Genomic DNA, 14,414 nt, shown 5'->3' with positions numbered 1-14,414 from the left:
ATGACACGAATAAAAATAGAAACGAAGCAGCGTTAATTAACGCGAACCGTTAGTCATTGCCGGCGTATCAGGCGTCCCGGATAGCCTCTGCAGCGGCACTTTTCCCTCTTATCCTGCGTTACAACGCATCCTTGCCATTTTCGTCCTGGCCGATGGCGGCGGGGCCGGCAATCTGGGTCGCGCCAAGTGAAAACGCGTTACACGTAGATACGCGTAGGCCCGAGGCCGCCGGAGGGGGTATCGTTCTCTTAATGTTCGGGTTCACGAGCGCAGTGAAGCATCGGAAAGCAGCGAGGCAAGACTGAAATTTCGGTGGGGAAACGGCCCTGTTCCGCCTCGATTTCTTTTCTTCTCGTCCCTTCCACCTTCCTCCTCCCACGCTCCGCCATTTTCGATGAATCAGTCGACGATTCGACGAATTCTCAGGCTAATGGATGCTCGTGCAACGATCGGGGACGCCGTTAGCGCACGAACGAACGAATAATTCTTACCGGACTACCGGAAATGGCCGGCGTTGCGTCGGGTTACGGATTTCTCGGTCACGTACGTGCCGTGAAAATGATCCCGTGGCACGGCGAAAGCGTGGATATCTCGCGCGCGCCATCTGGACACCGGTGCAGCCGACTTCCGGTTCGGGGGTCGCGATCTTGACCCCCGCTCCGAACTAGCCACCCGTTCCTTTTCCGCTTCGCGATCCTCGCCGGTGAAATTCCACGTTACGCGTGGCTTGTCGGCGAATGGAGCCGTCGTGTCGGCATTACCTCGACGAGTGAACGCGACCAGGCACACACGGTCCACGTGTAGCGCCGTACCCCGTATTACACGGTCGGTATGCAGGTTACCGGTTGCAAGTTCGCGGCGTATCCGGTTTCGCTGCGCCGACGCCGCCACGGGTAATCTATGCGCCTGTAATGAGGGTGCTTCGCGAAAAAGAGCCACGCTTTACGAGCCATTAAACGGCCACTGGACGAAGCTGGGTCAGTAGCGACACGGTCTAGCGGACGTTCGCCATTCGACGTTTCGCGTACTTTACGTCGGGGTTCCGCGGAATTGACAATCGCAAACGGCCCGGACGTTACGAGGCTGATGGAATGCCTGGCCCGTGGATGAGTTACCCTAGAGAAATTTCTAGGTCCCCTATTTTTCCTTGCTCTTTCCACCGGCTTGCACGCGAGGAATCCCCAGCATCGTGGTCGTGTTTACTCGCTGCTCGTTAAGTCGTATCTGGTTCAGGTATCAATGGATGCACCGGCGCGTTCCTATACTACTTTCACTCGTTTTCATAAATATCAAACGCACGAAAGCCCCGTGACGCGTGTTTTATGCGCAACGAGGTTCCATCTCCGGATCGCTCGATCCGGCCAAGCGCCCCGATTCCCCCAAGTGCAAGTGCGAGGCGTAAGTAAATGGAGTAGACGGATCCGCGACGCGGACCTTCCTGAAGGGGGGTATCTGCGTTCTCCGCATTCTCACACACTCACGTTTGTTACGTTTTTCTTTGGGACATGACGCAGCGCGCCGTTCGCCATTACTTTATTACAAAGAACAAATGCAGGCAATAACAAATAGCACACGGTCGAATGAATAAAATTAAATAAATACTAGGTCATGTTAGGCTCAATGAATAAATAACAAGGCTCGAGTTACGCTATACATGGATCGAGTATCTCGTGGAGGTACTGGTCCGTCGTAGAGTTAGAGAAGAGGGACAGAGAGATTGCCGAGACTGGGAAGAGGGGGACAGAGAGGAAGAGGAGGAAGAACGAAGTGATCAGGTATCGACGATAGGTAGGAACAATAAATACGTATAAAATAAAGAGCTAGGGGGGCAACAGGAAGAGGAGGAGAGAATCGGAAGGAAACGAAAGGGAAGAACGGTTCGAGACCAGAGGACGGAGGAAGAAAGTGAGGAATGTCGAAGGACGAAAACTTTCTACGAGATTCTTCATGCTTGCGGTTGAGGTTGATGAGCTCGGTAGGCCAGCTCGTGGCCGTCTTGAGGCAAACTCCTTGCCCAACCGTGGCCACTGCCACCGGAATAGCCGCCGCCGCCATAGTCGGCGCCGCCGCCACCGTAGCCACCGTGCCCCTCGTCGTGGCTAACGATGTGGCTGCTGCTGTGGTGAGGATGCGAGACCACCTCGTACGTCACGTGTTTTCCGCTCGAGCTGAGCAATTTCTTCAGACCGATGATGGCCGAGATCACCAGAGCAATCTTGCCTACGAGTAAAGCTTTACCAGCAATGGCGGCGATCGCGCCGAGGGCCAAGGGTAACAGGGCTGCAGCCTTCAGGGCCAGGGCCATCATCAGCGGGCCTAAAATCTTCTGCGCCTTCTCTGCGAAAGAATTCGAGGATCGTTAAGAGAACGGCGGTAACGGTAAAGCACTCTGGAATTTTTCGGGTTAAACGAGGCGAAGTTTGCTCGAAAGAGACGATTCAGGAACGATGACGATGTTCCGAGAAGTTGGAGGAATTCTCTTGTCAGTGCAACGTTTCCGGGTTAGAATCGCAGAAGCCAGGGCAGCTCGTGGACAAATCGTTCAGAGGCAGTGGCCGTTTTATTGCTAATTTTCTGCTTAGCCGCTCGCGGAAACGAGCCACAACGCGGCTGCAATTTCTCATGGATCACGAACGTGCGATATACGGGAACACGAGGCCTTTCAATAGCCCGGGATCTTCCCACGAGGAGGCTGAAAGAGTTTCTGGAACGATCGCGACCCGACCTTTCTCAGGACGACTCGCGCGCCGTTGAGATCTCGAAGTGGAATAGGCGAAGGTCAAGGCGACGTACCCCGTGTAGGAAGGAAAGTATGTCAAAAATCTCGCGCGGCGAGATCTCGAGAGGTCTATCTGTCTTTCTCTCTCTCTTTTCTCGCGGGTAATCGCTTCTTGGTCGATGGAGCCGCTTCAAGGGGAAGCGGAACCAGTTCCTCAGTGGGTCAACGTCTCGCGACCAGCTTCCTCGGCATCGTCATCGACGCCATTGAATAGACCCGACGACCGTGAGGCATGGGAGCTGGCACCGACAGCGTGAATCCCGGTTACCTGTTCGCTTGTCGCGTTAATTACCCACAGCTAATTAGCCGATTACGCGACCTCTGCTTAAACACCACAATGGTGCCTGAGTTTTCAAAAAAAGTCTGCCCAATTACGCTTTAAATGGCGGAGACACGTCGTTAACGTTCGCGGTAATTACGTAGGTGCTTCTAATCATCGAATACTGTTCGTTAATTGACGTAATTCACGATTCGGGTTAATTCGAGGACCTATACTCACTCTTCTTGCCGCGACTCTCCACGGCGTTGTCAGTGAAGTCCTCGAAGCTTCGTCCAGCAGACTCGATGGCACCGAGGATGTCGGTGCCTTTGAGGTCAACTTTGACAGTGTGCGTCCTTAGGAATCTGCCTAGACGGTCGAACAGTAGCGTATCCAAGTCGCTGGATTCGATCGATCTGCAAGAACAATCGCGTTAATCGCACGACGATGGTGTCTACTAAACCGAACGATGTCTAGTCTGAAATGACGTCGAACGATACGCGAAATTCGCTAAAAGGATTTTGAAGGAAAGAGAACCGACCTAGGTGCACCTTCCTCAGCGTTGGACGTCTTGACCACGGTAATGCCGTCCGTGAGCGTGATATCCTCCTTATCGGCCAGCATCTTGTCCACGTACGAGAATACTTTGTATTTGATGCAGTTGATGGACTCCTTCTTGAGACAGTCGCTGTAGATGGTCGCCATCAGGTCGTTCTCGCTTCCGGGCTTGTCATTGGCCGGCAGCGCCGCGGCCAGCACCGGAAGTAGCCACAGAACGGTCACAAAGTACTTGCCCATGTTCCTCGAACGTTGGCTCGTGAGGGACGAAAGTGTGTAAGTGGAGGAATAACAAATAAAATCACCACCGTGCGACTGCGAAAATGCTGGAAGCGACGACGAAGCTGCTATATCCTCGATATATCGCGCGGTGATCTGTCGCAGCCAGTTTACGTTGGAGAGGACGCCAGGATGAGCGTCGATCGAACCTCGTGTGTTACATCCAAAAGAGGTTGCTTTGCTTTTATACCGAAGTATCGCACGAGGGGAGACCTCGTGGGCACGGGCCACCGAGAGTTCGCGTTCGCGTTCGCTTACCACGCTCTCTCTCTCTTTCTCTCTCTCTCTTTCTCTCTCTTTGCCATCCCCCCTATGTCCTCTCTGCTCGCGTCTCCTCGCTCCTCTCTCCTACCCCTCTCTTCGAGCCGAGTCCTCGCAGGCCTCTCTACGAGGCCCTCTCCTTCCCCCTTCGTCATCCCTCTCCTTTCACGCGAATCTCGTTATTTCGGCAAGGCAAAAAGTCCGCTCTAAACTTCGAAGAGAGACGACGAGGAAACAGGATCAGGATACGCGAAACGGCCAGGAGAAATAGGAGAGGGACGCACTTGCATTTTCTTCGTGTTCCCCATCTCTCGCCGTGGCCCCCTGGCTGGGGCTGCCTCGCGTTCCCTTCTTCTTCTTCTTCTTACCGCCTGCAGCAGACCTACTTCGGCCTCCATTAAGGTCTGATGGTAGAAGGGAGCCTCCCCACATCGGTCGAATGGAGATTCAACGAGGGAAATCTACGCAGTGGAGGTCGTGGGGAACGGGCATACACGACGGCTCCCTTGTGATTTCTCGCACGACTTCACGTGTCTCTGCTTGCCGATTCCTCCTGTCGTCTATTATTATTGCCAGGGAGAGCGCGATGCGCTCGGCCACCGTGCACCCGGTCCCTTTGCATTCCACGGAGGACCTCGTAAATATCGCGACTGACAGCTGAAATCGGAATCATCGCGTTTCTCCTGCGTTCGTTACGCCTAAGACGATTTTCTCCGTCGAGCTTAACCCATTTCGCGGGACGTTTATAAGCCTCGCGGACCTGACCGTCGTCGTGTCACGTCGATCCGAAGATGTGGCAGTTTACCAAGTCAGCGTGACACTGTTTCCGAATTGTCCGAAGCTAGACCGGTCCCTCGCTTCGTACAGTTATCCGAGATTCAACGTCGTTAAATTCCACGGAATACATTTTCGAGTCTAGCATCGGGTGCTCTCCGACCTGGAAATGATGACAGGAATGGCACCCGAGATTCCCGTAGCTCGACAGGACTATTATAAATTACGACGTGACATGTCAGACGCGATCTCCGCGGGAGACCCCGCGTTTGGTCGCGGCGCAAGCGCAAAAAGCGTCAAAACGGGTCTAATGGTAGAGACTGGTTAATTGCTAGGGAGGTTGACATGGATCGAGCATCGAAAAATTCATCGGCGGATGATGGACGCGAGATATTATCTCGGGAACGGGGTCGCTCACCCATTTACAACTGGGTCGAGTGCCGGGCGTTCGTTTCGGCTGCTGTTCGTCTCTTTTTCCCTCTTTCACTTCCAGCACACCTGTCTTCATCTCGCCTCGATCCATTCCCCCATGCCCCTGCCGGAAAGACGTTCTCCATTCGTCCGGCCGGTTTCGGGGATCAAGATCGGCCGGTCCTCGAGAGCGAACGTCGCCCGGGGCGGAATCATCCACCTGACGCGGCGTCTTTCGCGGCTGTTCACGCGGCGACGTGCACGTGAACAAAAGCGAAGGTACCTCGCCCGTTGGATGACCATCCTGGCGGGTGAAAAATGGCTCCCGGTGCGGAACCGGAAGTCGCGCAAGCGATGGAAGACGCGGCGTGTCGGGGCACGCGCTGGTGGAATAGAGAACGGATTCTAGTAGCGGAAGCGGTGGTATCGAGGACGTTATGGTTAGAGAACGAGGGAATCAAAGGTTAAGAGCCCGCGTGAGAGAGTAGCAGAGGAGACAGCACACTTTCGGCCGATCGGAAAGCTACGAGCGTCGAGACGTCATCGAAAGTACGCGTGTTTGGAGACGAGAGGAGACATGAATGAGAACGATGGGTGAAAATGGTAATTCGATCCTCGGGACGTGGAGGGCGGTCGTGGGCAAGGATCGTGTTCGTAATTAAATTTGAACGGTATGCAGACGAGCAGTCTGAAAGGAGACCTCGTCGAGAGCGAACGGAGCCGCGGGAAAGAGGAACGGGCTGGTTGGCGATTGTTTCGAAATTCCCGGCAAAGTTCAAGGCGTTGCGTGCCAAGAGGCTGAAACATCGATGGAACACGAGTATAGCGTGTGTCGATCGACTTCCTCGGAAAACCGGCTTCTGCTCCCTCGCTTCCTCGGACGATCGTGATCTATATCGAGGTCTCCCGTCTATTTTCGCGCTATAATCGAGGCTGAGGATATGAAAGATGTGAATTTCCCTGAATTTCCCTATTTATGCTAGTTCCCATTGTAAGTTAATTCGCGATACTATTCCGATAGTCCAACGGTACTCTCGGATCCAGGATACGGACGATAAAGCCGAATACGTTATACTACCGAGAAACACAGACGAATACGTTATTTTCGATAGGTAACCCCGTTCGGAGGAGGCTTCTGAAAATCGAACGTCGAACTTTCCAATTTCCAGACAAGCCTTCGGAAACAGACTCCAAAACATCGGCTCGTTCCCCGCTGGAATCCGTGTCGCGCTTTTACCAGATTTACACAGGGCCCGAACGATTCGAATCACGCGGATCGGGGCCTAATCGCTGTCAACGGTCATCTATCGGCGACGCGCACGCGTATGGGCCGGTATGCGGCTAATAAGGCACTAGGAAATCCACAGGTGACCAGAGAGAATCAAGTAACCCAGTGACGCATGAGAAACTGCCGGGACTAATCGTGACGTGAGAACCGTACCGAGATTTAGATACGAGCAAAGCCGCTCGTTCGGCTCCGACGTTTTACGACTCTCTAATAACGAGATAGAGGCTCTCGCGTTACGAGCGCGAGGTGAAATTCCGCTTTTGTGACATCCAAAAGAAAGCCTCTATTCATCCGCTCGCTCGCAGATCCGTGACCGCGCGCGGGGCGCAGCGCCAATTTTCTGCCAGGCTCTTTCTTTCGCCCCTTTTTCCCTCTTTCGTTCTTTCCCTGCTCGTCAGCTCCACTCCTCGTTCTTACTTAATGGACGACGCGTTCCGATTTTTCTGCCTTCGCTCGACTTTCGGCAACATCCAGACGATTTACGGGGTCTAGTGCCTGGGTTCACGTCCGTGAATTAAAATTATTGCACTCGTTACTCGATTCGCTTCAACGATGCTAATGGAGAGAGTGTTCAGATGGTAACATGCATTCAAGAGAGCTTTGGGACCAAGTTCCATTACCGATATCGTATTCCTCGTTATATAATTTGCAATTTTTGTTAATAAATTTTTTAAGGAGATTTAGTAAATTAAAATAAATTATAGGAAGCTCAGATTATTATATTATTATTATCTGTAGTACTATGTGATACGTAATACATTGGATAATTTGTGCCAGGTATTTGCTAATAAATAAATATAAATATTGTTACGAGATTTTCATGTCTATATATTCGGATCGTAACTTCAGGGAAGAGCAATCCAGCACCTTTTAGAATGTTCGGATAAAATAACAATCGGCTGTTTATTATAAAATGGGATGTCTTTTACCGAAGTTCAGAGTAGAGCTGTCAGCCTTCAACCTTTTAGTAGGGTCAAATCTTATCAGCGACGTATTCATTGGAAATCTTAGGCAATCTAACGATGGAATTTGTAAAACAAGAATTGTAAACGCGATTCGTAACAATTTTTACCAGAAATGGGATTGCTGAGTAATTCCAATCATGGTTAAATTTGCCGAGCTGTAAATCCCATGGCTGGAGAAGGTGCTGGATTGTTCTTCCCTGAAGTTACGATCCGCTCTTTTACTTAGCCGAATACTGGGTAGATATGAAAATCTCGTAACAATATTTATATTTATTTATTAGCGAATAACTGGCACAAATTATCCAATATACCAAGTATTACGTATCACATAGTAATACAGACAATAATAATATAAATCTCGAGAGATGTTGCCTCTGTTTAAATCTTTGTCCCACCTTTTTGATAAACCAATTGTAATGCATGGTGGGACATTTTGAGTCCCGTCTGGAAATATTGCAATAGCTGCATGCACATAGGTTTATGTTTCGTCTTATTGACCCTTTGCACTCGACGACTTTTTCGTTACAGAAAAATAGTAATTCGAAGACTTTCTGTCATAGAGTCGGCGATATTTTTTAAATGGTAAACGAGAAATTATATGCAAATTAGACGTAGAATTATTTTTCTTCGACATTCCACACATCGTTAGGTAATTTTAAATTTGATATGTTAATTTACGTCGATCTTTAGAATCTTATTAAATGGTGACTGAGAGTCACCTCTCGAGAGCAAAGGGTTAATATAAAGCAGTTGGTAATACCTTCGACAAATGTTATAAATATATTCGCTCGTGTTGGCAACATTTAACGTGTCAATACAGGTTAAATAATTGTTGCAAGAGGAAGATTTATCACGATAATCTTTTATTCATAGTTTGATGTTTTCACATTGTGTGATCCCTTTATTAGTAAAAGTATGCCAATTTTGTTCCATTTAAAACGCAATAAAATTTTTGTGCGATACGGGTCTATTTTATAATCCTAAATCCTGTGTCGCAAAGAGTCGAAAAGCTCCTGAATCTTTATGAGAATTTTTATGAGCCCCGACGAAGGTGACAGGACAGGTTTGATTGTATTGCGCGAAGAGGGACAGCAAGCTGAATGGGATAAAAGACGACAAGTTGCCTGGACACCGCGTCACGATTAATGCACCGTGTCTCTCCCCGCGTGACTTCGCCACTAACGAAAGTCTCCTCTTCCTTTCAAAATAATTCCGCATCTTTTTTTCCTCGGGATCCCTCGCGATCCTGCCGCGGTACAGCGAACGTAACGAGCCGTAACACTCGCGTTCTTGCTCTCCCGATTCGTTTCACCTTCGTTCTATCAAACGGCGCTACCTTTCGATACGATTCTCACCGATCTCCACTCTATTCGTCTTGCCACGAGGACCATAATTAAATATCAATCTTGACAAATTTTCCTCGTCGACCATAGGCTAATAGCTTTCATAGCAACGCAAGGGTAACAATTTTTAGGGCGATCATTGGCTAATAGCTGTCATCGCAACACAACGGTACCAATTTTTATTTTACTACTTGTCGACCATTGGTTAATAGTTTTCATAGCAACAGGAGGGTACCAATTTTTATTTCATACTATGCTACACCGCTCTCTGGTTCCTGTCATTCGCCATTCAGTTTTCACTCGGAAACTGTCATGACAGCCATCAGAGGTATTGCGAAACGATAAAACGATCACACTAAAATTTTTAGGGTGGTCATTGGCTAATAGCTGTCATCGCAACACAAGGGTACCATTTTTTATTTTACTACTTGTCGACCATTGGTTAATGATTTTCATAGCAACACGAGAGTACCAATTTTTATTTTACACTTTGTTATTGCTCTCTGGTTCCTGTCATTCGCCATTCAGTTTTCACTCGGAAACTGTCATGACAGCCATCAGAGACATTGCGAAACGATAAAACGATCACACTAAAATTTTTAGGGTGGTCATTGGCTAATAGCTGTCATCGCAACACAAGGGTACCATTTTTTATTTTACTACTTGTCGACCATTGGTTAATGGTTTTCATAGCAACAGGAGGGTACCAATTTTTATTTTACACTTTGTTATACCACTCCCTAGTTCCTGTCACTCGCCATATTCAGTTTTCACTCGGAAACTGTCATGACAGCCATCAGAGATATTGCGAAACGATAAAACCCAGCGGATCGCGCAAATCGGCTGAGTTTTACATTCGCGCCTGGACTGCAACCACTAATCAGCCTGTGGGTCGCGCGTCGAACATTGGCCCAGAAAGCAGCGGCAAAAAGGATTTTTACTGGCGGGCCCCGGAGCGACTTGACCAGAGCCGACGGAAGAAACGGCAATTTTGCGTCAACCTCCTTTCCAGTCGCTCATTTTCCTCCTCTATCTGGGACTTAAAGACATCGGTCGGAAGATTTAGTAGAATGTCCGTCCTCTCGACCCGATTAAGAATGACGAACGCTAGCCTCGGCCTCTCGACCTCCGCGCGCGCGCCGCGAGCAAGCGCTTAGCCAGCGTTGCTCCACCGGATGCGTGCACCGACCGGTGCACTTTCCCCTTGACAGTGGTCCGCGCTGTTCTACCATCTGCCATTTCCATCTCGACGTGTCGCGCCGGCTCGATTTCGCGACGCCCGGTTTCCAGGCCGGCAGCTCTGAAATTTCGCCGGTGAAACACGCGGACGAGCAGGAGAGAGAAAAAAGGAGACCGTTTCGGAGGTTCCTGGAAGGTTGGAAAGTCGGCGAGTGATTTCTCTTTTCGTCGCGCGGATCCGGGAGGATTTTCGACTGCGAAACTCGCTCGAGACCAGCGAGATTACGCTCGTCGTTCGACGAGGATGTTCCCTTGACACCGGGCAGGCAGGGGGTAATTGAACGAGCGGGTGTAATTTTGTACAAACTGTATTTGGCGGTTAAACGTCGGTGTTACAAAGGTTCTCTCAGGTAAGAGCAGTTCGACAGAGTTCATCCAAGTCGTACTGGACTAGATGGTGTTCGGCTGCGATCCGGGGGATAGGAAGTGGTACCGAGTGGTGAAACGAGCCCCGATTCGATGCGGGACGGCGCGACTAGCCTCTATTTTTGATTCCGAAGTCCTTTGTCCTATTCGTACGCGCTTACGACGATTACGTTATTTACACGCGCGACCGCGAGAGTGGTCGCCTAACTGTTACGAAACTGGATAAATAACAATAAATAGTGCCTATCGATCCGCTAATTATCGTCGTCGGAATTCGGACTGAATAATCGTTGGATCGGCCAGGAAGAAGGGGCGAGGGGAAGAAGGCAGGAAGGAAGAGAGGAAGAGATACAGGAAAGTGGAGGAAGAGACAGGGATGAAGAATTTGAACGAATATAGCTAATCTAGAATTAGTGATGGTATCCGGAATACGCTTGACTCTGCGCATAGGCGTGAGAATCGTCCCACGAGGAACCGGAAGACCATCCTCCGTTCGCCACTGGCGCCGACCATCCACCACCGCCACCGTTCCATGAGTTGTAGGGTGTGACGTCGTGAGAACTCTTCGCCCAGAGAGCCTTGAGACCGATGAATGCGGAAACGGCGAGCGAAATGAGCGACGCGAAGATCGCCTTCTTGGCTATGAGACCGATGGCGAAGTACGCGAGGGTAGCCAGTGCACCGATTTTCACTTTCGCCGCGATCAGCAGAGGCAGGATCGCTTTCAGCATCTTCTTCTTGCCACGACCTGGGAGGAAGAGGACAAAAGTGAAGAAATGTCCCAACACGAACGTAATCAATAATAAAAAATGTATAATTCCTTCGGGAGTCGGAAATAGGTACCTTCGACGACTTCGTTGACAGCCTGACGGACCTCTTCCGGCGCAGCATCGCTGATGGCGCGCGCAGACTCTCCGATCTTCTCGAAGGTAGGTGCAAAGTTGATCTACAAATCGAGAGACGTATTGACCGATTCACATAGATCGGATAAATATAATCTCCTCTGACACGATGTATTTACCCTGAGACTGCGGCCAGTGAGGAACTCTCCAGCCTCCTCGGTGACGAAGTTCTCGAGCGCACTCTGCCTGTCGGCCACACTGTCAGCAGCGTCGATCTCCTGCTCGTAAATCAACTGCTTGCTAGTCCTGGAGCTTCTTCCCCGACCCTCCGCGTTCTTCACCAAGCTAACACCACTGAACAGCTCGAGGCTGTCCTCGTCGAAGAACTCCTTGGCCTTCCGGTACAGGCTCTTCTGCACGCAAGAGATGCTGTCGCTCTGCAGACAATCCTCCAGGCTCTGTGCCGCGGCCAGCACGACGGCCGACGTTAAAACCACTGCGACGTGTATCTTCATGGCTGCTGACCGATGCTCCTCGAGGTTGAAACGGAAAGTCCAGGCACGAAACGAGATGTAGCTGCTACCACAACGACGAGTTACCCTTTTCCGAAACCCGTCCCGTCCGTAGTGAAATTTCGTGTGGTCCATCGGACGATCTCTTTAGCTTATATTTGGCGGGCCCCTCCTCTGCGTCCGACCGCGTCACCGCCCCACCTTGTCTCTTTTTTCTTCCTATTTGCCGTGCACGAGTGTCGTCACAATGCCTCGACGGCGTCGCGGCGGTCCGTTCAGGCCGTTTAGCCGGCTTGGACGACGAAAGTATTCGACCGGCGAACGCGGATAGGTGTTTGCCAGGCTTTACAGCCGCCCATCTATCCGCCACGACCTGCGACCTACCCACGGCCAACGAATACGGGACACCCGTGGGACGACCGGAGAAACCTTCTCTTCCGTTCTTCCCTTTCATCTCGCTACCAGAAGTGTCACTCTGCTCTCCTGGCTAAACGCATGTTCTCCCAGGTTGTTCGTGAAAATTCTCTAGGATTGGGAAATCAAGGGCAGATCCGTAGATAACCTGAACCAGACCTGGACTTGGACTTGATCTTGGAAGCTTGACATACATAGGTTCGGACAATTAGCCGTGGTAATATCTCACGTAAAACGCTCACAGAGTTATCCTGAGAGACTATCTAGAGTCTAAAGGTATAGATCTGCAGTCACGAAACTGTACAGATCGATATCTCGACAGGCTGCCACGTTTCTCTTCGCGGAAGTGTTATGAAGCCAGGAGAGGCAATTAACAAGATTCCTCCAATTAACAATGGCTGGTAGAGAGCGGTAAAACGTGTAGACCTAGCTGATAGGTGTCAAGGCAGGAAAGAGACGCCCTGTACTCCGTTGCGTGTTCGTTTAGTACATCTAATCCCAGGCAATCGATGCAAGCATGCTGGCAGTAAGCGAAGAGTCTCGTTAGTCGGTAATTTGCGCTGGAAGAGGTCAGAAATCGGCGTGACTCTCTCCTCGCGTGACCAGCGCGAAACTCGATCGTCATGAATGAAAGAAAACTGGTATAGATCAGGTTCAAACATCCCGGATCCGACCTTCATCGGGCCGGCTCACACGCGGACACCACTTTCTACTCTGACCCTGCGCGACTCTCACGGGGCCCCCGTGTCGATAACACGCCTCTTGTCGTTTTCGTTTCGTTCCTTCCGACCTGGAGCGGTTACAAAGCGGCCGTGGAATTTCGGTTGCGAAATAGCCGCGCGTGTAGGTGCCATCGCTGGAATTTCTTGCCTGACACACGCCGCTAGGTCGTCGAAATTCCGACAGCGTACGCGAGACACTCTCGTCCACGGGGAATCACCGGTGAATCCGGGAAATCGATCAGGCCAACGATCTGGGGCTACGCGTTCGTGAGGAGACACACTCGGTTCCACATTTTCGCGGACAGGTTCTGTTAATTTTGGCGAATTTTTTCGGGTTAATTTGCATAATGGAATTTAATTAAGTCGCTGGTATAATCGGCTCGTCATTATAATTGTGAGAGTGTTGTAACTGGGAGATATTAATTAATAATTTTCATTTCTTTTTGGAATATTAATTGGCAGTGATACAAAATTAATTTCCATTTGTTAGAATAATAAGTGCCAATGACAAGGTTCTTATTCCTAGATAAATAATTATCAAGATTCGAAAATATTCCTCAGCATTGATCGATATTTGAAGTGTCACAAATTCGAATTAATTCCCTTAATTATCCCTACTCGCAAATATTTAAAAATTTTACTAACGAATATTGCGAATCGTAGGAATATTCTTCGCAACCAGCTGTCAAAGACTTCGTGACTGCAGGCTTCCGTTACACAGCTAGTTAGGTGCCACGATTTTAAAGTTAAGGACCAGGAGATGCTAATTAATAATTTTCATTTCTTTTTAGAATATTAATTGGCAGTGATACTAAATTAATTGCCATTTGTTAGAATAACAACAGGTGCCAATGACAAGGTTCTTATTCTTAGATAAAGAATTATTAAGATTTCAAAATATTTCTTAGCTATGACCGATATTCAAAGTGTCACAAATTCGAATTAATTCCCTTAATTATCCCTACTCGCAAATATTTAAAAATTTTACTAACGAATATTGCAAATCGTAGGAATATTCTTCGCAAGCAGCTGTCAAAGACTTCGTAACTCCAGGCTTCCGTTACACAGCTAGTTAGGTGCCACGATTTTAAAGTTAAGGACCAGGAGATACTAATTAATAATTTTCATTTCTTTTTAGAATATTAATTGGCAGTGATACAAAATTAATTGCCACTTGTTACTACTTATTAGAATAAAACCAGGTGCCAATGACGAGGACCTTATTCTTAGATAAAGAATTATCAAGGTTTCAAAATATTCCTCAGCATTGACCGATATTCAAAGTGTCACAAATCCAAATTAATTCCCTTAATTATCCCTACTCGCAAATATTTAAAAATTTTACTAACGAATATTGCAAATCGTAGGAATATTCTTCGCAAGCAGCTGTCAAAGACTTCGT

At 49.1% G+C, this 14,414-nt stretch overlaps 2 protein-coding genes across 2 annotated transcripts; both read right to left on the bottom strand.

Moving 5' to 3' along the window:
* Positions 1-1,945: 1,945 nt before the first annotated feature.
* LOC108545298 (uncharacterized) lies at positions 1,946-3,836 on the bottom strand. The gene is made up of 3 exons (XM_017896836.1): positions 3,580-3,836; positions 3,279-3,454; positions 1,946-2,337 (listed from the first exon to the last, which is right to left on the bottom strand). Exons 1-3 carry the CDS (start codon positions 3,834-3,836, stop codon positions 1,946-1,948), a joined length of 825 nt encoding a protein of 274 aa, XP_017752325.1.
* A 7,096-nt stretch (positions 3,837-10,932) lies between these two features.
* On the bottom strand, positions 10,933-11,879 carry LOC108545370 (uncharacterized). The gene is made up of 3 exons (XM_017896945.1): positions 11,544-11,879; positions 11,366-11,468; positions 10,933-11,270 (listed from the first exon to the last, which is right to left on the bottom strand). The coding sequence occupies exons 1-3, from the start codon at positions 11,877-11,879 to the stop codon at positions 10,933-10,935; spliced, it is 777 nt and encodes a 258-aa protein (XP_017752434.1).
* Between the last annotated feature and the right edge of the window lie 2,535 nt (positions 11,880-14,414).

Source organism: Eufriesea mexicana, unplaced genomic scaffold, assembly GCF_001483705.2.
Source record: "Eufriesea mexicana isolate 0111107269 unplaced genomic scaffold, ASM148370v2 scaffold4744748132, whole genome shotgun sequence".
In the NCBI taxonomy this organism is placed as follows: domain Eukaryota; kingdom Metazoa; phylum Arthropoda; class Insecta; order Hymenoptera; family Apidae; genus Eufriesea; species Eufriesea mexicana.
Note: the sequence above shows the minus strand (reverse complement) of the source record. Positions and strands in the feature narration are given on the sequence as shown.